The sequence below is a fragment of the Delphinus delphis genome, chromosome 10 (assembly GCF_949987515.2).
Source record: "Delphinus delphis chromosome 10, mDelDel1.2, whole genome shotgun sequence".
Lineage (NCBI taxonomy): Eukaryota > Metazoa > Chordata > Mammalia > Artiodactyla > Delphinidae > Delphinus > Delphinus delphis.
Window position 1 is genome coordinate 63478897 of NC_082692.2, and position 27690 is coordinate 63506586.

General features: G+C 37.4%; 1 protein-coding gene across 4 annotated transcripts in view; it reads right to left on the reverse strand.

Annotated features, from left to right (window-relative positions):
- The window catches only part of SETD2 (SET domain containing 2, histone lysine methyltransferase), a 113429-nt gene that overhangs the window by 36241 nt on the left and 49498 nt on the right, over positions 1 to 27690 (reverse strand). Inside the window, exons 10-13 of one of the 4 annotated variants that reach the window (XR_009520867.1) lie at positions 19887 to 20021; positions 19020 to 19139; positions 16931 to 17593; positions 13907 to 14190 (exon numbers count right to left, since the gene is read on the reverse strand). Coding sequence is in view for 3 of the 4 variants with exons in the window: in XM_060022358.1 (XP_059878341.1) it covers positions 14074 to 14190; positions 16931 to 17593; positions 19020 to 19139; positions 19887 to 20021 (1035 nt within the window). In the remaining variant the exon portion in view is untranslated. Of the gene's footprint in view, positions 1 to 670; positions 14191 to 16930; positions 17594 to 19019; positions 19140 to 19886; positions 20022 to 27690 lie in introns of those variants that run through there. The other 3 variants (XM_060022358.1, XM_060022356.1, XM_060022357.1) reach the window with 3 other exon arrangements.

Consider the following 27690-nt stretch of genomic DNA (forward strand, 5'->3'; position numbering starts at 1 on the left):
ATTTTAAAAAAGGAAAGTTTTGGATCATTGTTGCTCTTCAAATACTATCTAATACTTTATCAAAATTGTTCTTGAGAAATATAAACTACGTTTTTAAGCCTTGAGGTACCTTTTCTTGCTGTATGAATCTAAAGCCTAGCAACAATTCTGTTCCCTGACAATCTCTCACTGTTCTAAGTCCATCAAGTAGCTCTTGGGCACATACTTCCTTATCCAGTCACCTTGTTAAGTGGGCAAATGGCAAATCCACACATTCTCAATGGTACATCATATAAAACCCTTCCTTCAGAGTAATCTCATAATACTGACCACACCTATATGACCTGGTAATCCCATTTTTTAGGAAATGTACTCCAAGAAAAATCTTTCCACACGATTTTTGGTTCTAGCAGCATTTGTGGAAAACAAAATAACCCACATGTCACACAACTGAGGAAAGTTCAAGATGTAATATTCAGCTGCCAGTAAAAATGCCAATGTGGACTTTACAGACACAGGGCAATCTGTATGAATGCATTATCTTATTTGAATTTCAGAACAACCCTATGAGGTTGCTATCTCCATTTTACAAATGGGAAAACTTACTTAAAAAGTTTAGCAACCTGCCCAAGGTTATGATGCCTTTTATCATCTGTACCAGATGACACAGTGGCATTATTCTGGGAAGGAGTACCATTTTGGGGATTTATCTACAAATGTAGGTAACATCCACTATCCCCCTAGCCTTTTCTAAGTAGAACTTCCACTACAGCTGGGATTCTCAATTCTGGCTGCAGAATTAAACCACTCCAGGCAACTTTTATAGATACACTATCCAAAACAAATGGAATCTAAAATTCTGGGAATGGGTCCCAGGCACCTGTATTTTTTAGAAGTTCCCCAGATGATTCTGATGTCCAGAGAAAGTGGACATCACTGAATTACGGGCTTCTCTTAACAGCCCTCACTCATTCCTTCCTCACAAGGGAGAATTTGAGAGAAAGAACTATGTATGTCTGTCCTCAGTTCAGAGCCATCTGGGCTCTTTCTCCTCTTGGGCTGCTTCTGCCTGTAGAGAGGATACATTCTAATCTATTCCTCTGAGGGATGCCTGGAGTTGTCTAATTCAATGTCTACCTGTGGGTATGAATCAGGGATAAAGAGAGGAAGGACTTAACACTTTTAGCTCTGACTTCTCTATCCACCTCTTGGAGGGGTTAACAAACTCGGGAAAAAGAACGCCACTTATCAACACCTACCCACATTATAGGGAAAAACAGGTATTCTGCTAATTTTAAAAGTTTGAAAATGACTGTTGCATTAGGTACTCTGTAAACCTAGGCACTCCAAAAGAGTTCATTCATGAAGGGTGCTCAGAACAGATATATCGAGGATGATATCTGAGTCAACTAAGAATTACACAATTTTAACTTAGTTTCTTTTGCAGAAGGTCTCAGCATTACAGGTATTCATTACAAACATTTATAGCAATTTATTACAGACCTCAAGTTTGGGGCCCATTCTATGGTGGCGGTTAATATACCGAGGAAATGCTTCTCAAAGATACATTCTTAATTCCATTCAAAAGTTTAGAGCAACTGCTAACTAGAAAATGTATTCTGATCACTGAGTTGTACACATGAAACTAATATTGTATGTCAAACATACTTCAATTTTAAAAAAAGGATTCAGGGACTTCCCTGGTGGTCCAATGGGTAAGACTCTGAGTTCCCAATGCAGGGGGCCCGGGTTCAATCCCTGGTTGGGGAACTAGAGCCTGCATGCATGCCACAACTAAGAAGTTCGCACACCGCAAGGAAGATCCAGTGCAGCCAAAATAAATAAATAAAAATTTTAAGTATTCTGATGTTCACAAAATGGCTGATTACTACTGATTAGTGACCAAGAGCTACTGACTATTAGAGTATGCCTAACACTACGGGGAAGTTCTATCAACATGCACCTAAGCACTTGGAATTACTAACTTCCTCCTCTTCATATTGTCAAAGCTGTATACAAAATTTAAGCTGGAAACTAAGATTATCTACTTTGAGGCCCTGAAATGCAACAGAATCTTTCCAAAGTCCCACAACAACAAAAAGTAAGAAGGAAGCAGCCCTATAAAGATTACTGTAACATTTCTTAGGATCATTCTGTCTTGTGAATAAACAGCAATAGTGTTAGCCTACATGATATGAAAATCTGTTTGGAATAATGTCACACCCGCATGGCACAGAATCCATTGCTGAAACTGCTATCTGAGTTGCCTTCATTCACACTAATCCTTTATCTAAATGGGAGATTAAAAAAATTAAATTAGAGGATAAGAGTCAGAAGTCCTACATCTCCTAACAGGTAGCCAGAAAGCAGGGAGAGAGAAAACTGAGGGTAAGAAAGTATTAAAAAGAAAAAAAAAAAGAAAATTTTTTAGAACTGACATATTAAGTCACCAGATAGAGAGGGCTCAGAGCACCTCCCACAACAAAGGAGTCGAAATAGTATCAAAATAGCAACACTGTAAGCTGGAAAATGATACAATGACATCTTGAACATTTTGAAGGAAAATCTATTTCCAAATGGTAATTATATGATTTGCCAAACAAGAATAGAATAAAGGTATTTTTCAGAGTTATAAGGTCTCAAAATTTTGTCTACCAGAAGAGAATGTTAAAGACACTCCAATGTGGAGGGCCTAAAATTCAAGATTCTAGATTGTGTGAAATACATCTCATAAATTGTCTACAGTGTACATTGCACCATACTAGGTACAATAATTTATAAGACCTAACAATAATTCCTGACAGAGTGATGGAAAATCTTTCGAAAGTTACTGTAAATGAATTACCCAGCATTTAGATGATATAGGCATAGATTAATAAATATATGTACATAAATTCAACAATGGGGCATTCAAAATAGATCAAGTGTCCAAGCTCTACTTCTGTGCAAATAACTAGGCGGTGGTGGCTATTTAAAATAACACCTGCAAAAGATCCGAAGATGTCATTCTAACCTGTCAGAATTTCAAAAAAAGTTGTCTTCCAACAATACTGTCCCTAACTGAAAAGTTTAGTTATCTAGAAAGTGTTTTTAAAGCAACTGTTATAATTAGCAATATAAATTTTTTACAAAAGGGGTACATGTTTTGACTATGGGTTACTTGAAAAATGATGAAGATATTAACAGAAATGTACACCAAAGACGAAGAATTAGCTTATAAAACAAGATTATGAGCTGGAGTCTGAAGGGCAAGTGGAGGAGAGAGCCAAGAGAAGCCTGAAGGGACTTCCCTGGTGGTGCAGTGGTTAAGAGTCCGCCTGCCAATTCAGGGGACACAAGTTCAAGCCCTGGTCCGGGAAGACCCCACATGACACAGAGCAACTAAGCCCGTGTGCCACAACTACTGAGCCTGCGCTCTAGAGCCCACAAGCCACATGTACTGAACCCACGTGTCACAACTAGTGAAGCCCGTGCACCTAGAGCCCGTGCTCTGCAACAAAAGAAGCCACCACAATGGGAAGCCCGCGCACTGTAACAAAGAGTAGCCCCTGCTCACCACAAGTAGACAAAGCCCATGCACAGCAACGAAGACCCAATGCAGCCAAAAATAAATAAGTAAATAAATTTATTTTTTAAAAAAAGGAGAGAGAAAGCCGAAAATATAGACCTAAAATTCAGGAAATAGGCTAAAGCAAGAGATCCACAATCTGGGAAAACCTTAAGAAAACAATCGATATATAGTGTTACTGTCAGAGATTGCCAAGAGAGAAGGTACATAGAGAAAAACAGACTGACTTGAAGGAAAATGAAATTAAAAGGTGGAAAGTCTTTATACCTGATTCATACTGTAAGTTTTCCATTTCTTAATAAACACCTGCCAGCAATCTCACTTCTGGGTATGTATCCAAACAAAATGAAAAGCAGATCTCAAAGAGATGCCTGACTCCCATGTTCACTGCAGCATTATTCACAATAGCCAAAATACAGAAACAACCTAAGTGTCCATCAAGAGATGAATGGATAGAGAGGCTATGGTATATGTACACAATGGATATCATTCAATCAGGAGAAAGAAGGGCACCTTGCCACTTGTGACATGGATAGACCCTGAGGGTATTATGCTAAATGAAATAAGACAGAGAAAGACAAACACTGTACAATATCACTTATTATATGTAATCCAAAATAGCTGAACTCATAGAAACAGAAACTAAAACAGGGGTGAAGGGAGGTAGAGTTAGAAACTTGGTCAGAGTTACAAACTTCCAATTATAAGATGAGTAAGTTCCGGGGATCTAATGTACAGCATAGTGATACAGTTAATAATACTGTACTATATACTTGAAAGTTGCCAAGAGAATAGATCTTTAATATTCTCCCCGAAAAAAAGAAATGGTAATAATGCAGGTGTTAGCTAACACTATGGTGGTAACCAGTTTGCAATATATATGTGTATCAAATCAACAGGTGTACACGTTAACCTTACACAATGTTAAATGTCAGTTATATCACAATAAAGCTGGGGAGAAAAGAAAGGAATGTAGATACTAAAACAAAGGACCATTTTAACTCGAGAAACATTATATAGCTATGAGTTCGATGTTTTTGTCTTTATTGTATGTGAATCATGATTCCCCAAAAGCAGTTAGATTATATTTAAAGTACAGTAAATAGATTCTGAGTAAACGGATTCTCTTATGGAAAAAAAAAGTTTACTTTTAATTATACAGTTTTTATACTACCCATTTTTAGTTAAAAAAACAAACAACACTTGAAAAAGTTACCTACTGCTAATAGGTCACACTAAATCGGTCTAAACTGGGATGTTTTCTTCCAACAGTCTCAAAAAGTACTCATTGGAAGTTTGTTGGCAAAGTACTCAGCACATTTTTAACACATCTCAAATGATACAGAATAGACTCAAATAGAATAGACTCAAACAGAATAGACTGTAGAAAAAAACAGGATTAAAACAAAATTACAAAACAATACTTTTTCTGGAAAGTGTAAAAATTTAACACTGATGTAGACTGTTCTTTAGCTAAACAAGACTTTGAGAACAAAATAATTTACAATGAGAGTACAATTTTTTACCTTTTATTATATACAGATCAGATTATATATTCTGTAATAACAGATTTACTTTTTACAACTAAGACTATTTTTCCTTGTTATTAGCAAGTACAGATAAAATTGTGTAGTGTATGTGTCAAACAAATCTTTATTCCTAAATGACAGCAAGACTAAGAACAAAAAAGAGAAAGAGACTCTGAGCAAGGTGCCATTTTTACAGCTGGAAGAGGAGATAAAAAGCAGGAAGGGACAGAAAGAAAATGTGAAAGCAAAGTTATGCGATATGGAGGCTAGAAGTTAAAGTGCCAACTCCAGGTAAAAGGAATTCTAGGAGAGAAGGAACTTTTTTGAGAAATAATGAAGAGTTTTCCAGAATTAAAGAAACATAAAATACCTTTCATTAAAAAGGCAAAGAGCATCAAATAAGAAACAAAGACTATGACCTAGCAATTCTGCATCTATGTTTATCCATCCGTCCCCCGCCCAATTTCATATTGGCTCATACAACAATATGTAGAAAATGATATCCATACAATGGAGTATTATTCAGCTATAAAGTGTAATTAACTACTGATACATACTACAACATGGATAAAGCCTGAAAACACTACGCTAAGTAAAAGCAGCCAGACACAAAAAGCCACAGATTTCATGATTCCATTTATCCTCATTATTCAGAGATCCTGTATCTGCAAATTCACCAACTCACTAACATTAATTTGTAATCCCAAAATCAATACATGAGACAAAACTTCACCAACTCTCCCCCCCAAAAGATGAGTCAATTGTTGATATTTTTTGGTATACTTTTTCCAAATAATTAACTGATAACATGATGCAACATTCTTTTCCCAGGAGTATCTCAGAATCTTTTCATTACTTTTTCTGAAAATGCTTCTAGTACACTAGTGGTCTTATATATTTCCTTTCCAACTTCTTCAATATTATTTTTACTGACTTTATGAAATCAGTGCATTTTTACTTCACAATAGGTCTGCCAACTTTTATAACAGTGAGACTGGCTGAAAAAGAAAACCCATTGGACAATGATACATGCTGATGTTAACTGAGAAGGGACCTTTGAATAAGAATTTTTTTAAGTGTTCAGTTCACTAATGTTTTTTGTCATAATTTTTGTTTCTCTAAGCAATTTTGAAACTGAAGATACTGAGAATACTATATACGTGTGTATATGTATATATGAATGTTTATGTATTTAGTTACATGTGAGAGATAAGCTTCTCCAAGATAACTGAATGTATTAGAAGATTTTTTAAAACCCTACTTTAAACCCCATTTAAAAAAAAATCCTTCTTCCCAGGATTTTCAGGTATTTGTGAAGTTTCAGGGTTAGAAGCAAAGAAACCAAATATTTACGTGAATTTACTGAACACTGAAAATCTAGAAAAAGAGGTAAGAACTTAGAGAAATAAAATGATAATAAATAAATAAACTTGGGAATTCCCTGTCAGTCCAGTGGTTAAGACTTGGCACTTTCACTGCCATGCCCTGGGTTCAATCCCTGGTGGGGGAACTAAGATCTCGCAAGCTGTACGGTGCAGCCAAAAAATGACAACAGAAAAAACTAAGCTCATCTGGTTCCCATTGAAACCGTATGGCTTACAGACAAATCATCTTGGAAAATACATGGTTAAATCAATTCTGTTAGTCATTTAGGCTAAGGATATTAAAACACTTATATCTGGGTAATATCAGACTGTAAAGAAACCTGATTCACAATTCCACACACCAGTGCAGGGGTCAGCAAACTACGCCCTGAAGTCTGACCTGCAGCCTGGTTCTTTAAGTGCCCTTTCAACCCCAGCTAAGAATGGTTTTTTACATTTTTAAAGTGAGGGAGAAAAGGGGAGGGAAGAGGAAAAAGGAAGGGGAAGAAAAGGGCAGAAAGAAGGGAAGAAGAAGAAGGGTGGAAGAGACTGAGGCCTCACAGTCACATTTTAAATTTAAGTATTTTAATATTTACTATCTGACCTTTTACAGAAAAAAACTGCCAACCCTTGATCTAGAGAAATAAAAGCACATCTTTGGGTAATATATGACTGTCTTGGAACCTGATTCATAATTCTATATACTAGCATAAAGATTTTAAAGATCCATTTTCTTGATTAACAACAACAAAATTTTAAAAATGAACATACAACATATAACTTCAATGTCTATGGCCCTATACCACTCTAAGGTTAAAAAGAAAAAAAAGAAAAAGAAAGAAAGAAAGAAATTACTGGGCAAATACTGATAAGTAAATACCCTAGGCTCCTTTTCCCTCAGCATAATTCTGTGAAATGCTTTCAGTGGTAATGGTTCTATAATCCAGATTTAGCTTCCTTTAATAGAAGGAAGAACTGTACCTCGATCATCATACCCCTGTAAAGTGTTAAGAGTCTATGATTTTATCTCATAAATTGTATTACAAAAAGTGGGAGTAGGGGTATCTCCATTAGGTCACAGAGGTCCTGAGATTTGACTGGAAAAATAACTTAGAAGATAATACACATGTCTGGAAGTTTTATAAAATCACACACATGAGAGGGGTGGAGGAAGGGAGAGTAAGGGGAAGAGGGAGTAGAATAATTTTATTTATTCTTTTAAACCCTTGAATAAACACTCTAACTTCAGACAGCTGGGCTCCCAACAAACAAAAGATAATAAGATCCAATTTCAGTTTTCAGCCACTCAGAAAAATGGGCAAAGGATATGGACATAGTTCTTACAATAGGAAATATAAACGTAAATATATTTAATACTTCATGTATAAGAGAAATGCAAATTAAAACTATAATAATATTCCATTTTTGCCTATCCGTCTGACCAACATAAAGTTAGACAACACCTGTGTTGGCCAGGGTGTAGTGAAACAGGCACTCTTACACATAAACATTGCTGATGAGAGTTAAACTGGTACAGCTATGAAGAGAGATTTGGCAGTACCTATCAAAATTACAAATAACACAGACTATGACTCAGATACACAACTTTTAGTAATTTATCCAACATGTATATCCCACATATGTGAATATGTTCAAAAAGTTACTTGCTGCTAAGCTAATGAAAGGAATCAACCTAAATGGCCGAAATAGAAGACTGATTAATGTATGATTATGATAAACTGATTATGGTATATTTATACAATAAAATACTATGCAGTTATGAAAAATAAATTCTTCATAAACTGGTATGAAATAATCTTTACAATATATTAAGTAAAAAGGAGCTAAACAGTGGTGCCAGCTTTGTAAAAAAGGCAAAATATATACATATAGTATGCACAAATTATCTCTAGAACGCTCACAACAAACTAGTTGTATTGGTTGCCTCCAGGGAACAGGACACAGGACAGGGTTAGGAGTGAAATGTTGCCTTTTGAATTTTGTCGTGTGCAGGAATGGTCTATTTTAAAAATTAAAAGAAAAGGTAACATGCCTCAGAAGCAGCCCTAGACACAGTACCAAAAGACTTCTGTGCATTGTGATTGCATTCAAGGTACAGAATGAGGGGCTGTAAAGTCTCAGGCAAAGGCCTAAGGAACATGGGGATTCCCAAGGCAACTTCTAAATGCTGCTATTTAGCAAGTACCATACCTTAAAAAGCTTTCCTAGTTCACTGACATTGTTTAATTTTTATTTTTAAAGGAAGGCATCCAGGGCACTGGTAATATTCCATTTCTCTCTCTTTTTTAAAAATAAATGTATTTATTTATTTTTGGCCGCACTGGGTCTTCGTTGCTGTGCCCAGGCTTTCTCTAGTTGCAGGAAGTGGGGGCTACTTTTCGTCATGGTGTGTGGGCTTCTCATTGCGGTGGCTTCCCTTGTTGTGGAGCACAGGCTCCAGGCGTGTGGGCTTCAGAAGTTGTGGCACGTGGGCTCAGTAGTTGTGGCTTGAGGGCTCCAGAGTGCAGGCTCAGTAGTTGTGGCGCACGGGCTTCGTTGTTCTGCAGCAAGTGGGATCTTCCCAGACCAGGGCTCGAACCCGTCTCCCCTGCATTTGTGGGTAGATTCTTAACCACTGAGCTACCAGGGGAGCCTCTGCCGTTCAGTTTAAACTTGTTCCCCGAACTTCCTCCTTCTCTAGCCTTACCCACCTTGACTCTAATTCAAAAAATCTACCTTAACAACACTCAGTTTTATTCAACACGCATCTAAAATGTGCCGGGCTTCCACTAGTACTGAAGCACAAGGTGAACACCTGACACATGAGCCTGCTTTCAAGGCCTCCCCAGCCCAGCAGTAAAACATGTGTGTAGAAAAATTAAAGTTTTATGCTGGTAAGTAATCACTGAAGAATAATCAAGGTCATGATGATTAAATGTTTCTCAAATTTCAGACTTCTGTTTTCTAGGCAAGTTAATTCCAAATCTAAGATTTTCTTTTACACTTTCAAATTTACCTCCTCTATAATTTTTCTAATTAAAACTTAAAAATCACCACAGCCCTCCAAGAGACTTCACTGAAGTTATATGTTGCACTAGTCAATACAACACTGCAGCTAAGACCATCCAGCAAACACTTTTTGGAGCACAATTTGTTCTTTTCCCAACCCACATATATATACACCCCTGTTTGAGAAACTGCTCATATTTGTGGACCCTTGCCCCAGAAAACCCCACAGTTTTATATATGATTTCAAGCATTCTGAAAATCCCTTGAAATTCAATCATGGATCACAGGTTGATCTCTGCAGCATTAAGGAAAAAAAGATACTTGAACAAAACACTAAAATGATAATTTCTATGATTTAAGAATGAATTTGAACTTATTACAGTTATTAAAACAGAAACAGATTGAGAGAAGTCTGAAAAGTATTCAGCAAAGATACATAATTGCATGAACTGTCTAGCAAGGACGTAGCAATCACTATTTGCTGGATCAGAAAAAGGAATGGAAAGAACATAGGATTTAAATCAGAAGATAATTTTCAGCTATGTCATTTAAAGTTAAGTTACAAACTCATGGGCCTGTTTGTTTCCCTTTTACAGCTGATACAAACACCACCACTTACTCTGCAGGGTTGTAAAGATTACATGACACTCATTCAAGTATTTTCTGACCACCTATCAAATAAAATATACACATTATGGATTCAAGAAGAATCAGGACTTCCCTGGTGGTTCAGTGGTTAAGACTCCGTGCTTACACTGCAAGGGGCATGGGTTCGGTCCCTGGTCAGCGAAGACGCCACATGCCATGGTGTGCGGCCAAAAAATTAAAATATAAATTAAAAAAAAAATAGCAGCAGTGTGGTACCATGGAAAAAGAAGGACCTTCTTCACTTCATCATTCAAATATTTATGAAGTGCCAAACTACATAGTACGCTCTCACTGTGCCCTGGGGAGACTCAAGTGACCAAGACAGACACAGTCTCTGCCTCTGCACAATGTACAATTATGAAATGTTATCTGCTATGATTGGAAAGGATGTTATGGGAGCATATAGAAAAGGCAGAATACTCTGTCTTGGAGGAACAGGAATGGTTTTCAGGGGAAAGGATGAAACTTAAATGAGAAGAGACATCTAAACAAAAGAAAGTCTTCTCAGAAACAAGTCAATGAGAGAGAGAGAGAGAGAGAGAGAGAGAGAGAGAGAGTGTGTGTGTGTGTGTGTGTGAACATTAGTAGCACTGTCCCACTGGTAGGCCAGAAACTCTTGAGGTGAAAATGCATACATAAATAAGGACCAGATTATGCCATGGTATGCAAGCCTTGTTAAGAGAAATGGATTTAACTAAACAATGTAATGAGGAACCATTTAAAAGTTTTAAATAGGACTTTGACATGAACAGATGTATATTTCCAAAAAGATCACTCTGGATACTGAATGTAGCACACACTGTAGGGGTCACAGAGTAGTCATTCACTATTATTAAGTGGTAACTTATTACAACCATTACTAAAAAGATACCATGATGAAAGTAACTCTTACTACCAACGATTAAGGAATGGTCTCTGCCCTTGAAGATCTCATGGTCCTGTGAGGAGAAACAAGCATCTAAGCAAGTAATTTTAATAACCTGTTAAGACTGCTACCACTGTATAGAAATACAGAACAAGGAATGATGGATTAGAAAATCACCATTTGTTAACAATCATAGTTGTACAAGATTCAGGCAAATTCACTGGATGGCTGAATTTCACAAAAAAGAGTATTTATTATCTCCAAAGGTGCTCCTATATTATACTCTTTAATTATAAAGGGGAAAATAGTAACTTTACATTGGAGAAACCTGGCAGACACCAACTTAACCAAGTGACTGAAGTTGACAATGCCAGTAATGGGATAAACGAACATTCCAAACAGAACTTCAGACAAACCCAAATTGAGGAATATTCTAAAAAATTTAAAAATATTCAAAAATGTGACGTTTATAAAAGCCAAAGACTGAGGAACTAACTATTCCAGATTAAAGGATACTAAAGAGATACAACTCAATTTAACGCTTGATCTCAGGTTAGATTCTGGATCAGAAATTTTCTTTTTTCTATAGAGGACATTATGGGCACAACTGGCAAAATCTGAATGAGGTCTGTTTAACAGATTAATAGTATTGTGTCACTGCAATTTGCTGATTTTGATAAGTACACTGAAGTCATAAAGAAGAATGTCCTTGTTTTTAGGAAATACACACTAAAAATATCTAGGCGCAGTGGGCATGATATCTGTGACTTATTCTTTAAAAGTTAAAAAGAAATTAAGAGAAAATGTTAAGGTAAATTTGGTAAAATGTTAACACTGGGGAATCTGGATGAAGGGTTTAGAGGAATTTTTACTGTTTTTAACATACATCTGTCACTGGATGTGTATTACGTGAAGAATACATAAGAACAGTATTCTTGCAGTTTTCCTGTTAAGTCTGAAATTACATCAAAATCAAAAGTTAAGAACATTAAGAAGGAAAATTTATATATTTTCATTATGGTTATATATAAAACTAGATTATACCAACTTATCTGTACTCTACAAGTCTCTTAAGTTTCCGCCTAACTTGATCATGGTCCTGAGGGAAGAATGACATTCCTTACAGGTGCCTTCTAGCCCAGTAATTCTATAATGTATATACTCTCCCACTTCTCAGATAGTCCAATATCCAAATCACTTAAAGTAACTTTTCCTAAACAGAGTCAAGACTTCTTTTTTTTTTTTTAAAAGTAACTTCATGGGGTATGGAAACATGGTCATCATGTCTCTAGGGAAACAGAATTAAGAGCTCACCCAGGGCTTCCCTGGTGGCGCAGTGGTTGGGAGTCCGCCTGCCGATGCGGGGGACACGGGTTCGTGCCCCGGTCCGGGAGGATCCCACATGCTGCGGAGCGGCTAGGCCCGTGAGCCATGGCCGCTGAGCCTGCGCGTCTGGAGCCTGTGCTCCGCAACGGGAGAGGCCACAACAGTGAGAGGCCCGCGTACCGCAAAAAACAAAACAAAACAAAAAAGAGCTCACCCAAAAGAATAAAGTGTCAAAATGACTTCATTCAAAATCAGAATGTTTAGAGCAGCCAGATTCTGTACTTTATCATTTAGATTAGGTGTTGGCAAACTTTTTCTGTAAAGGACAAAGCAATAAATATTTTAGGCTTTGTTGGCCATCCAGTCTGATGCAACTACTCAACTCTACCAGTGCAGTGCAAAAGCAGCCACAGACGTATGTAAATGAACGAACTTGGCTGGGCTCCCCCCAAAACTTCATTTACGAAAAAAGGCAGCAGGGCAGATTAGGCCACCCCATAATTTAGATGAAAGTATTATCTGATAATAAAGAAACCAGGCTACTAATAAGTTTTAGACCATGTTTGCCTTTTATCAAATGAGATTCTTATTACAAAAATTCAATGTAGTGGTACCTAAAATAGTGCTCTTTGGGGGCAATTCTGTATTTTAAACAAAAGGGTGAGTAATACTGATCCTTTTGGATACAGAATAATGTCTACTAAGGATTTTGAAATTTATTACAGAAATTCAGGGCACATCATTTCATGTTGAAATGTTGCATAGCAGATTTCACATATTAGTTAGGAACCGAAATTCCAAGCAGTGACTCAAAACTTGTTCTATTTTTTTTTGACCACGCAGCTTTTGGGATCTTAGTGCCCGACCAGGGATTGAACCCAGGTCCCCAGCAGTGGAAGCATGGAGTCCTAACCACTGGACCGCCAGGGAGTTTCCCCAGACTCAAAACTTTTCAGTTGGGTAACTCTCTGAATTATTTAAAACTTCTGTAGAGTTCAATGCTTAACTTTCTAGGAAAATAATATGTTTAATTAAAGATAATGTCTTGAGATAAAGATGAAAAAGATAATAAGGATGGTTCTTAAGAAAAGTCCAACTTATCACATGTACAAAATGTCCCTAAATCATCTAATCCAGATGTAACTATAACTACTCAGACTTCACTATAAGGAGACACACATCCTGTAACCTAAGTGTTTATAAGAGAGGCTCTGGAATCACTAGCCATCACAATCTCTCAGCTGTTTAACTGCAACTGCAACTGCCAAATTCATGGGAACCTTACCTCTTCTTCTCATGATCCAAATGAAGATTTTCCAGTCAAGTTTATAATTAATCATCACTTATAACCAGCTGTTTTGCCCTGTGAAGTGTTGGGTATATTTTCAGCATGAGGGGTGATGTACAGTAATTCCTTTTACAAACAGAAATATATGCACATGTCCCTGCTGAAAATGTAGCCCAGTTAATTTGCATGTGAAAATGAATACATGCTCATGTGTAGCAATGTGCTAAGTGATGTTTCTTGTTGAGGTCTACTTTAGGAGTCAAAAATGTGTAAGCCTTGTGGAGCCAAGGCAGTGGTCCTGTGTATAGAGGTATAGAAAAAGTAGCTCACTTAATCCTTTCTCGCCAGGAGTCGGGATTTTCCCAGAACGACATCCATTGTCGGCAATGGACGCACCAAAATAACGCCGGTGCCAGTGAGTTAACCACCTCTGTCCTCTTTTCACCTATTATATTTTTCATGCATCATCCAACTTCCCAACCATCTTCCTGTTTTCTTCACAGAATGCACGCTAGGTTCTTGTTTTTCTTCAGCACGAAGTTGAAAATGGAGTTGAGAAAAGGAGACACATGGTCAGCTGGTGATGTTAACAAGCTCCTTGCTGCCCTGAGAAGCTAGATGGAAATGGTTCAAGTTACAAGGGGGATCATCATCAGATCTGGGAGGACAAAGAGTAATTCATGAAGCTTCATTCCCTTCCCTCCCACCCTCTTTCATTTACTGATGATCCCTATAGTCTGCCTTCACAGCAAAATCAAGATTAAGAAATCTGAAGCAACCTCTTTCAGTTCTTCACTCCATCCAGTATGTAGAAAGGACAAGTGGAACACATGTCCAGCAATGTTACAGTGGCCCAGGAAGGTCAGGGAAGCTTGGAGTGGCTAACATAACCACAATCTTAGATCAATGCTTTTTAGTATAATCTTGAAATTAACATCAGCAACTAACACATGCTTGGCAACAGGTGCTTAATAAAAGTTGGTTGAATAACACATTTTCTTTTCTGCCAACATCTACTTGAACACACAGGTGGAAGTCAGACAGAAGTAGTTAACTCTTTCAATGCCGGGAATAGGATGGATATATAGTAATCACATCAAGTCAAGGTGTTTCTCTAAAACATGTTCAAATTATGGGTTCCCTAGCTGAAGTATATTTTTTAAGGACAACTATAACCGGTTTTGAAATTAGAACCACGGTGAATGTTAATTAGAATGATAGATGAATTAAGAACCCCAGCACCAATGCATAACAAAACATCACAGTTCAGGCAAGCAAAAACATTTCTCAGTAATGCAATTCTAGATGGGTAATGATTCCAGAGCAAACTATAAAGTTTGAGGAAGGAGGATTTTATTTAATAACTTCCTTGATGCTAAGAATTGGGATAAATCCAAAGTATGAACGTTAAGAAGAATATATCTTAGGTACAAATAAAATTTTAAACCTCAAGTCAAGAGGATCATCAGTCTACATAGTACTGTGCAACCACTTCGATCTTTCAGATAGGAGTGAAGAGGACAAGCAAGGGAAGAAATAATTGTGTAGGACTCAAAAACATTTATGTCTGGAGTGTGCGTTTAAAGTACCAGTTATATCTAATTGAGTTAAGGATATTCCAGAGAATAATTTATATCATTACAATTATAATTAAAAAAACTACCATACAGAGAAACAAAAACATTTACTTATTCCAGATTTCAAGAAGAGACAGGTTTTTAAGAAATTAAGATGATTATGTCTTTTTTTTTTTTTTTTTTTAAATTACGTCAACCAGAGCCTTCTCAGGCAAAAGTGAACTACTAGGTCTACAACCCCCCCCTCTATAAAACTATGTCTGTAAGGCCTTTTCTACCTTCACTTGAGTGCCTGTCTCCATTTCCACCTTCCTTACTGAGCCAATCATAGTACAGGCTCTACTAGCAGTCTCCAAACACAAGAGGGACTTCGTCCAGGGACTCCTGTGCCCTCACAAAGCAGGCCTTAAATAAAGGTTCACACAAATGACTGTCCCAGCAGCTCTTTCAATTAATTGCAACTCCAGTTCCTGCATTCACATGTTGTGTCATAACAGATTTACTCTGAATCTTTCCTTTTGTATTTATAAAAAGGTCAGATTTCAAATAATAAGGCTGAGTTTATGCTGAACTGTAGGTGATCAAAGAGTAGCATGAGTAAGAGCTCAAATGGGTAAATGAGAGCTGAAACCACACCATACTTAAAGAAGGGTCTCAACACAGTAAATTACAAATGCAAAAATAAGCACAGTGCACAACCAACCAACTACACTCATTCTGCTCAGTATAAGGATAGTTCCCTATGGGTCAAATGGTAGGATATAATGGGTGAGCTTTGTAGTCATAATTGGGAACAGAGAAGACTCAGGTGTCCATTTTGCTGCAAATCTGTATTCTTGGTTTATCTGGTTGCTTCACCTCTGGCGCAAGAAAGGAGGAACAGAAAAACAGAGGCTAGGTAGTAACCTGTTCCCACAGGGTCCTCAAGACCTGGATCCCAGGATCCCACTTACAATCAGAATTTGCCACATCTCTCCTAGGCTCATCCTGTTATTCACTTCTGTGTTTATCCAAGACCCAGACTGGGTTCTCTGCAAAGAAAACCCTGCACATCATGCTACATACTTTAACAAGTGATTATGCAAGTATTAGATGTAAGGGTTCCAGAACTCTATATTTTTCCTCTCGATAACATCTTCTGGCCAGAAAAATAGGCATTTAAAAGTAGGCCTATTTCAGAAACAATAATAAAACTGAGTATGAACTAGCTCCATATAATGTTGTTTTACTGGAACAGATATTTATGTTCAATAGTTTGTTTTGGGTTTTTTTTTGTCATGAGACATTCCACCAAGCTAACAAGCATGATTCTATAGCTTTATATGTTCAATCATTTTTGATGAGAAGTTGCAAAATTACCTTGGCTTCCAATTAATTTTATTTTTAATTAATTTCTAGTTAATCCAATAAATTAATTTCCAATTATTTTAAACATTCATTTTTTTCTTACATAGACTCAAATGTAGAATTCATATTTGTTACTAAAAGGATTTTTGTTTTTAATGTAAAGACCACCTGAATGACTGAATTTACTGTTGTGATATACTTTTGTAAACAAGGAAAAGGGGGATGTTTGTATATTAGTTTGGCTGGTATCTCTGGCCAAGGTTTAAAAGACATTATTTATTTATAAAGACATTTATAATTAGCTGACAGAGAGATAGTATTCCATTTTTCAAAAATACATACAGCTAGAAAAGTAGGTAATTCGACTGAAGGTTTACAGAACTCTAAACCTGGGTAATTCAGGTTAAAATGAACAGAAATGTTTTCTTACCTTTAGGTCTTTCCAACTGTCCAGGAGCTTGGTGGCCAAATCACTTATATCTACTGTTTTATCTGGCTGTTCCTGGCTCCTCTCACTCTCCACATCAGATACACCCTCCTCTTCATCTTGGGATGGTGTTTCCTCAGCAATAGGTTCGTCTAGTTTTGTGCCATTGCTCTCTTTAGGCTCTATTTCAGTGTCAGCCTCTGGTTCAGATGTGGGTAGCTTAATGGCCTCCACAGCAATTTCACTATCAACTTTAGATTCAGGCAGCTGTTGTGTGAGTAGCTGTTGTGACTGTAACTCTTCCTCTTCTTCTATAGGGACGTTTTCTAACTGGTCAAGGTCCTCTTTGCCATCCTTGCCTTCTAGCTCACTGGTGGCATCAGAGATTGCACTGTCCATGCTATTTTCACTTATAATTTTAAGTCTGCGAAACATTAGCTTCTTGGGGGTGTCTGTATCAGCTTCTATGCTCAGCTTGGTGGAAGGATCAGGTGTGTTGAGCGGTGTGTGAGCACGTGATGTATTCTCGCTAGAATACCCATCTCCTTCACTCAGCTGAGGGACAGCAGTCTTGGTTTGAGACCAACGTTGAATAATAGGAAGTACTTTGCTTTCCTCCAACATATTTTTAGTAGGAATAGGTAAATGTTCCAAAGTCTTTATAATCTGATTAAACATAATTTAAAAAAAAACAAACATCACTTTGTACAGCTGACTTTTCAAGCCTCTCCATGGGACTCAGATCAATTCTGTAGAAACAGTGTTTTTTTTTTTACTGTCTTATTAAATTAAGACCTAAATCTTGTAACCACAGATGGATTTAAATGTCATAATATTACTTTCCTCTAGTATGGAAGGAAAAGTGTTTGATTTTTTATTTTTTTATTTTTTTGGCTGCACCACGAGGCATATGGGATCTTAGTTCCCCAACCAGGGATCAAATCCGTGCCCCCTGCAGTGGAAGCTCAGAGTCTCAACCACTGGACCGCCAGCTAAGTCCCAGGAAAGTGTTTTAATAAGCCTGACGAGCAAGAATAAAATGTGGAGCAGGTGACTGCTCACACATCAAATAAGACTAATTTAATTAATATTCTCTACCAGTAGTTCTCAAACCCAGGTAGATTTTTTAAAAATATAAACACTACTGGACCTCATCCTGGGTACGTTTTTCTAAAAAGTTTCCCAAGTGACTGTGATAAAGGCCTGGGAACTAAGCAACAATATATATTTAAATGTCTTGCACACAAACAAAAAATGCAGATATTACTTAACCTCCTTAGCCTTTGACAAACAGCTGTCTAGCAAAGAGAGACACTCTCTTCATTCTGAGATAACCACCCCCACCCCACACTCTGAAATCCAATAATTTCTTCCAAAGTACTCCCCCAGTGTAGTTCTACAGAAACTCCAAGGCTTCCCCAACTCCTACTTATTGCTGAATCTCCTGGGAGAAGGATGGAGGCAAGACAATCACTCATTTGCCCACTCATGTTTTTGTTTTTAAAAGTATATTATTAAATGACCTGGGGATTATATTAGCACTTATGATTAAAAAGAACTACATTTAAACCAAGTTAGAAAATACTGTGTATTTCACGGGACGGTATAAATATAACAATTCCACTAACGACATTGTCAATGAACATCTACTTAGATCTTTTAAAACAATTTACTCCTCAAAATGTTCTTACTCTTGTCATCCAGAATTCAGCTCTTCATAATTTTTTAGAACCCCAGAATTTAAGTTCCATATGGTTTCCTATCTTTTTAAAATTATGGTTTTAGCAACACACTGGATCTTTCACTTAACTATGATACTAGTATATCTTGCTCTTGCAGTTCCCAACTATGTAGTACTAAGCTTTAAAAGATACCATAGGGAAAACCACTGGGCAAACTCACTTCCAGCAAGGTGTATGTAAAGTTACAGTTATAGGAATGATATTGGGATGATAAAATGATGTAATTATTTAATGTGAGTGGTAAATATAGTGCTAAATTCATTATCACTGATATTATCACAATACCCTCAACCTAAATAATAAATACAGTAGTTTTAAGAAACAAGCAGGTCAGCTGAATGTGAACTGACCTCTTCCTGAAGCTTCTGGTTACTTTCCCGGCCATCACCTAGTTCTGCCATCCAGATCCACAACAAAGACAGCCCATGACGTTCCAGAAAGGACTTCAGGCAAGACTGTGAATGTGTGTTCTTCCATGGGGGAAGCGAAGCAGGATGCAGTGTATTGGGGGGTGGGAGGAGGGAGACACATAATACCACAGAGAGCGTTAAAGAGGGCCCACAGAGAGGACTAGAGTTCATTTATATTCACAAAGAAACCTAGAAATTCTATTTTGATTAATCTACTAGAACTGCGCAATTAACAAATGCTTTAAAGTGAGAGATTATAATCTTTTTTGATACTTAAAATGTCAACCTGGACTTTACTAAAGTTCAAATTTTGAAGGACTAAGAAAAAAATTATATTCACAATTTTTACTGAAAAAGCTATAACTATAAAAAATTTTAAAATCTTTTATTATCCAACTTCTTGTGGAATATTTAATAAACTGGAGTAAATATGATTACTGTTAAAATTCCTTGCTTTGAGATCCTATGGTAAAAATGGCCTTGCCATGCTAATAATCAAGCGGCGGTGGGGAGAGACCCTCTATCAAGTGTCATGAATTGTTACACACACAAAAAAAGTTCCACCATGTTCTTTGACTAGAGAGAAAACACACAATATCTACTAATAGATTAAATGATGCTGAACTCTTAAGACATTTTTAAGAGTACAAGTTGTCAAAGTCATATAGAACTAACATATCCATTTTAAAAATGAGTAACTCTTCTCATATCAGAATTATTCCTTTTCCCTTCATCATTCTGGATTGTAGTTTAAATGTCCCACCTCAAATTCAGAAATAAAAAATAAATTAATATCACAGTGTTCACCTGTATGAGCTTGAGACAGGTAAGTTTCTGTTCCAAAGTTTCAATTCTAACCATTAGCCGGGATAAGCTGAGCACCTGGTTTTTATCAGAGAGACCCTCACCATTCTCCATCAGGGCTTCTAGCTCTCCATCCACCTGCCACAGCAAGGAAAAATATCTGGTTATAGACAACAACAACAACAACAACAAAACCCCCACTAATCTAAGAATCAAACAATCTGAAAAGATGCTCGACCTCACCAGTAATAAGGAAAACTAAGACCACAGTAAGAAACCATATTACACTCACTATAAGAAGTCTGATAAAATCAAGTCTAGGCAAAGATGTGGGTCAAAACAAACATTTGTACACTGCTAATGAAAATATAAATTGGTATGATCAATTTGAAAAGCATTTCATTCAATCATCAAATATTTACCAAGCACTTATACATCTAGTATAGTTCTAGGTGCTGAAGACATTGCAATGAAGCAAAACAAAAAAATATGCCTTTATGGGAGGAAGAAAAATTATATTAGGTGAGAAGTATGTCAGGAAAAAAAAAAGTATGTCAGAAAAAATAAAGCATTGAAATAAAGCTTGAAAAATAAATATTTGTATCCCCTATGCCTAGCCGCTGTACACCTAAGAATAAACCCTAGAGAAACTTCTGCACATGTGTACTCTAAGAATCAGAACAATGATCATTGAACAGCCATTCATAAGAGCAAAAAACTACCAACAATCCAAATGCCTGTGGCCAGGCTGGATAAACCGGCATGTTCACATAATGGCATATACCACAATGAAAGGAATCAAGTGCAGCCAAATGCAACAAAAATTATCAATCTTAGCAAACATAATGCTATGTAAAAAAATAGTTACAGATATTGCATGCTGTATGAATCCGTTTCTCTGCACCTCAAAAACAAATTTTTTACAGATACATATCTGAAAAGTCTATTTTAAAATGGCAAAGGGGACTTCCCTGATGACACTGTGGTTAAGAATCCACGTGCCAATGCAGGGGACACAGGTTCGATCCCTGATCCGGGAAGATCCCACATGCCGCAGAGCAACTAAGCCCGTGGCCACAACTACTGAGCCTGCGCTCCAGAGCCCAAGAGCCACAACTACTGAGCCCACATGCCACAACTACTGAAGTCTGCACACCTCGAGCCCGTGCTCCGCAACAAGAGAAGCCACCACAATGAGAAGCCCGCATACCACAATGAAGATTAGACCCCGCTCACCGCAACTAGAGAAAGCCCGCGCGCAGCAACGAAGACCGAACGCAGCCATAAATAAATAAAAAAATAAATGATTTTTTGTTTGTTTGTTTTTAAAAAAGGGCAAGGGAGGTAAGACACAAAATTCAAAATGGTGGTATCCTCCAGGAGCTATAAGCAGAGAGAAGGAAGCAGAGAATGCTCACAAGCACATATAAAGTATAATTATAGGCTTTATAATTTAACATAAATTCTTTGTTCCAAAGATATTAAATAATAGAGAACAACAGCAACAAAAATCAAGGTTCCAAAGGTTGTTTTCTAGCTGTGTTGCAGCAGTTATAAAAGATATAAAGACACCCTCACAGGGCTTCCCTGGTGGCACAGTGGTTGAGAGTCCGCCTGCTGATGCAGGGGACACGGGTTCGTGCCCTGGTCCAGGAAGATACCACATGCCGCAGAGCGGCTGGGCCCGTGAGCCATGGCCGCTGAGCCTGCTCGTCCAGAGCCTGTGCTCCGCAACGGGAGAGGCCACAACAGTGAGAGGCCCGCGTACCGCAAAAAAAAAAAAAAGAAAAGACACCCTCACAGAACTTACTATCGGGGAGATAAAATTAACTCATATGAAAACGAACAATGATATAAATGTTAATGTTAAGAAACCTAAGAGGTCTAAGATGAAGGGAGTGCTTAAAATGAGAGTCACCAGAGGGCTTCCCTGGTGGCGCAGTGGCTGAGAGTCCGCCTGCCAATGCAGGGGACACGAGTTCGTGTCCCGGTCCGGGAAGATCCCACATGCCGCGGAGCGGCTAGGCCCGTGAGCCATGGCCGCTGAGCCTGCGCGTCCAGAGCCTGTGCTCCGCAACAGGAGAGGCCACAACAGTGAGAGGGCTGCGTACCGCAAAAAAAAAAAAAAAAAAAAATGAGAGTCACCAGAAATGAATTCACCGAAGTGGGGTTAGAAATAGGTAAGATAAATACAAGAGGAGGGAGGAGGGAGGAAGCAGAAGGAAAAGTCTGAACAACCGGAAATGGAAAATTATGACAGTGCATACTATGCTCAGCCTGGCTGGAGTGGATAAGGTGCAGTGAGGAATTGAGAAAAATCTTATCAAAAAGAAGGCTGGGGCTTCCCTGGTGGCGCAGTGGTTGACAGTCCGCCTGCCGATGCAGGGGACACGGGTTCGTTCCCCGGTCCGGGAATATCCCACATGCCGCGGGGCGGCTGGGCCCGTGAGCCATGGCCACTGAGCCTGCGCGTCTGCAGACTGTGCTCCGCAACGTGAGAGGCCCGCGTACAGCAAAAAAAAGAAGGCTGGTGTTAGAACATCTCAGATGTAATATAAAAGAATCTGGATTTGATGAGACTAAGTAGGAGAGCTCTATTACTGAATCCCAAAAAGGGAATAATATGATCAAAATGGAATTTGAGAATAATTAGTCTGACAATAACAGGATGAAATCTAGACAAGATAGAGATTGAAGGAGAAGAGATATAAACGACAGCATTAAATCAACTTGACATGAAATGATAAAAGTACAGAATGAGCTGATAATAAATTAGAGAAAAGCAAATATAAAAGAAAATATCTTGAAATTTTCTGTTACTTAACTGGCTAAGTGTCTCACTTAATATAATTTTAGGCAAGGCATTGAAACATTTCTATTTCATACTATACCCCAAAACTCTTTATTATGGTATATAGAACAAAAATAAATGAGAAAATATAAAATGCTGCCTGCAAGAAGTTGAAGATACATAAACTCATTTTTTCCTTCTAAAAAGTACATTTGAGGCTCATCCTTTTTCGTTTCCAGTATTATTTCTTAGGTTTTGAATAGATTAAATACATGAACAGAAAAGCCAATTTACAGTTAAATCTTAATGTAAGACAATTTCCTTAAAGATGTTTTTTTCCTTGCATAACCTAAATGTAAAAATTTCCTGTGTCCCAAATCCCAGAGGATTAGCATAGGAAAGACCAAGGGCTTTAAAATACTACTTTCCCTCTCAAATACAAGAATCTTGCTTTTGACAGTTTTGAGATGCAAATATTCACTAAGATTATATTTCCTTTTGGGGTTATTTCCTTTTCATAATTAGGCATGTAATCTGAAAAGTTAAAACTGAGTTGTTACTTTCATTCATCAATAAATTGAGTAGATATTACTGTATAAAAGGCACTACTGGGATATAAAAAAGTAGCATTCTTAAAGAAATAAACAGTAAAAATGTAGAAGTATAAATAACAAAATTTTGCAAACAAAATACAGAAGGTGAACAATCTTTGAACATTCCTACTATAATGATAAGCTTAATGGTTGTATTACATAAAAGTAAGCATGCCAATCCTAGTGGTGATATGATACATCTTCCATAATTTTGGGTACTCAAGTGAACAATCAATTGTGGAATTAATAACTTTTAGGACACCTACAGGGGAGGAAGCCAGGAGATGACTGACATTGATTGCTTTCATTAAATTTACTAAAAGTATTTATTTTTCATTTATGGGTCACCACCTTCCAAAAAGGATTTGTGATAAGTATAAGGAGGATTAGGATGTATTTTAATAAATTACTGATAAATGAAAATTTATATGTATATATACAATTCTGTAGCACTTAAAAATTCTGTTAATTACCTAATCAGTTCAAGAAAAATGTTTATTCTTTATTTTGGGGTATGAACTGTCTTTAATGGGTCTAAAGCACCATTGTTAATACATTCTGATAAATATAACATACGTATAGAAAAGTATATAAACAATTAGTAAATAAACAGGTTTAATAAACAAACAGTTGAGCAATATCCATGGCAACCAACACTCAGGTAAAAGGGAGGGTGGGGGGATGGGGAGGACACTGCCAGTGTTCCTGAGGTGCTCCATGTGCCCCTTCCTTGTTATAATACCTTCTCTTCTTAACTCTAGAGACAATGTCTCCTAACTTCTTAGGAAATAGTTCTGATTTTCAAAATAGGTTTACTACATATATTATAAATTCCTAAACATTATAATTTTGTCTGTTTTTAATATTTATATAAATGAAATCACACTGGACAAAAAATCTTTGTGCCATGGTTCTTTTTCAATCAACTTTACATTTTAAGTCATCATTGTTGCACGCAACCATAAATTTCTTTATTTTCATGACTAGTTTTTCATCATATGATTACAATTTATTCATATGTTATTTATTCTAATGTTAATGGGTATTTGAGTTGTTTCTACTTTTTCTAATGTAAGCAATGCTGCTATGATTCCTGATGTGCATTTTAAACAAGTCTCTCTCTGGTTATAGACCTAGGAGTACAACTGCTGGCTCATATAGTATACATACATTCACCTTTAGTAAATAACACCAAAGTGTTTTCAAAAGTGATTGTATCCATTTACACCTCCACCACCAGTGTATGAGATCTATTGTTCCTGTGTATCATCTGACTTAATTTTTATCAATGTAGTCAGTATGCAAATAACATCTGATAGTAGTTTTAATTTGTACTCCTCTGATTACTAATGAGGTTGAACACCTTTCCACATGTTTACTGGCTATCTGGATTACTAAAGTGTCTATGCAAGTTGTTTATTTTTCTTTTGGGGCTATTTTTTTCTTATTGATTAGACAGAGCTCTTTATATATTCCAGATACCAGGATTTGTTTGTTATCTGCTGAAAGCAACTATTTCCTTTCTTATGTGGCTCTTCACCCTCTTTATTGTGTAAATTAGTTACTGTTAATTTGTTTCACAAACTCAAAAGAGATTAAGGTAAATTTCGGACTATTCCCTGTTTATAATTTACAATCTACAAATAACATCAGATAATAGTGTGGATTTATTATACCTCCATCAACTAAGTATTTAATTAAGTACCTAGTTTGTGACATATCCAAAGAAGACAATCACCTGTCCTGGAAGAGCTTACAGTTTTTAAGTGGATAAACTGTATGTACATAGCTTCAATCATAAGAGCAAGGAATAAGAAATGTTCACCAATCAAAGGTTAATATGGGAGGGCAGATGCAGACTACAGTGCCATTAAAATATTCTTGTTAATAGTTAAAATATGCAAAACTATATCTTAAACTGCTGCTATCTTTTCCTTTCCACGGCATCCCCTACCCAAAAGAATTCCAAAAACTAACACTTGGGAATTTCTTTCTTTCCTTTTTTTTTTTTTTTGCTGTACCACGCAGTTCGTGGGATCTTAGTTCCCCGACCAGGGATGGAACCCAGGGTTATGGCAGTGAAAGCACCGAGTTCCCTGCCAGGGAACTCCTTAACACTTGGGAATTTCAAGAGGTGCTACTTTTGTGATTCTATTCAACTGTACCTGACCAGAACTCAGAATCTAAGCATCCAGCCACAATTTCAGTAGGAGACCAATCCAATTAAAACCAAAGTGGAGTTAAACTCTTCAGTACAGTCAAGGGACAAATGACCCTTCTAGGAACCCAGATTCACTCTGGGTCATTCCTCTATCAGGGCAAAGTTTCATCCAAAACATCCCTGTTCCAGAACAGCTTCAAATTCACATCTGGAGGGCTTCACTGGTGGTGCAGTGCTTAAGAATCCGCCTGCTAATGCAGGGGAAACGGGTTCGAGCCCTGGTCCGGGAAGATCCCACATGCCGCGGAGCAACGAAGCCCATGAGCCACAACTGCTAAGCCTGCGCTCTAGAGCCGGCGAGCCACAACTACTGAAGCTCGCGCACCTAGAGCCCATGCTCCGCAACAAGAGAAGCCACTGCAATGAGAAGCCCATGCACCGCAACAAAGAGTAGCCCCTGCTCACTGTAACTAAGGGAAAGCCTGTGTGCAGCAACGAAGACCCAAAGCAGCCAAAAATAAATAAATAAATAAATAAATTCACATCTGGAGCAACCCATGACTTCAGCCCACCAACTGACTAGATTCACTTTACATCTAATTTAGTCTACAATACCATAAAATACTGATATGGACACACTATTACCAGAATAAAAACAAGCAAGCAAAAACCAGGAATACCTACGTCTTGGTCCCTTGGGGTTGTTCTTGAATCTTACCAGGAAGGTAGAAAGCCATCTGATATTGTTATGATGGCAGTATAATACCACCCAGGAAACCATCACACTACAACAACGCTCCCCACCAATAATGCAGTTTTTAATGTAAGTTTTGAAAACAGAAAATAGCCAAAGGGAAGCTTTTATGGAGATTTTAGCTTAGGTCAACATGTTTAATGACTACTTTGTGGTTGCTCTGGTAAACTATCAATTATATGAAACAAGAGTTAAAAATAAAAGTAATCTTGATGAAGTTTAAAGAAAAATTTCCTGTAATAGTCAGGTCCAAAAGCTAAAAGGCTATGACCCAGTGACCCCACTTCCATGGATATACCTTAAAGAAACATGTACAGAAGAGACATGTGCAAAGACATTAAGAGCAAAAGATTGGAAACACAAGTGTTCATCAGTAGGAATATATGTAAATAAACTGTACCTAACTTAAAGGGCTTATTATGAGAATTAAATGAGTTAATGTGTCAGGCGCTTAGAAGAGTGCTTAGCACACAGTTACAATATATATGCTCTCTAAAAAATAGAACTGAAGCAGCAATACTCTAAAGAGCATTTGTTCATCTTGGGTGGCAGAAGCATGGGTGTTTCTTGTAAACTTTCCCTTTTTGCATTTTTTAAATGACCCCCCTTTTTTTTTTAATTTGTAAATGGCCCTTTCTAATGCTTCCTGCTATCTAAGTCTTCTTATAGAATTCAGATTCTCAATAACTAATTCTCTCCAATTAATTTGGGTTTACTGACATCACCTTTTAACTATTATATTTTTATCCCTTTCCTGACTTATGTGTTCTACCTGCTCAACTAAATAGTAAGACTGCTGTCATTTATAATTCTTAACATAAGTATGGGTTCCTGAAAAGCCTAGGAATGAGCTAACTGCAAAAGACTCACAGGTGGATTTGCTGGCTAACACCTCTGGCCCCCTGGCTCCTTCTGGCCCTCCACTAAGATTCATAGGTCTGAGGATAGGCCCCAAAATGTGCATTTTTACAATGGACCCTGCCAAGTGGTTCTGAGGTGGAGAAACACTGCTCTGACAAAGGGATCCTCAGAAAAAGGGCAGGGGGGATTTTTTAAAAACGACACAAAATTCTTGTCCCAGTTAAGAGCTCCTGTAGTAGCAAGATACCACTCACCTCCAGTTGTAACTCAGGTGAACTGGGGTAGAAAAAAGGCTATCAACCACTGTTCTAACGGATTAAATACAAAGACCATCTGAGACTATCCCTTTCTCACTCTTGGGTTGCCTGTTACCTCTCAAAACTCACCTTACTCTCCAAGGAGGATTTTGAGAGATTTTAAGAACACATGCAAACAAAAGACAAAACAATATTAAAAGATTAGGAATGTAGATCAGACTTATGTGAGTCAACAGATAAACATGTTACTTATACATAAGATTAGGAGTTTTACAGGCTCTCAAAAACTATTAGCCTGTCTGTTTTCAAGATGCCTTCAATAGTTCTCAGTATCCACGTCTAACCTCCATGAAACAAAAATAGCAATCGTACTTTTCCATGATTATCTCA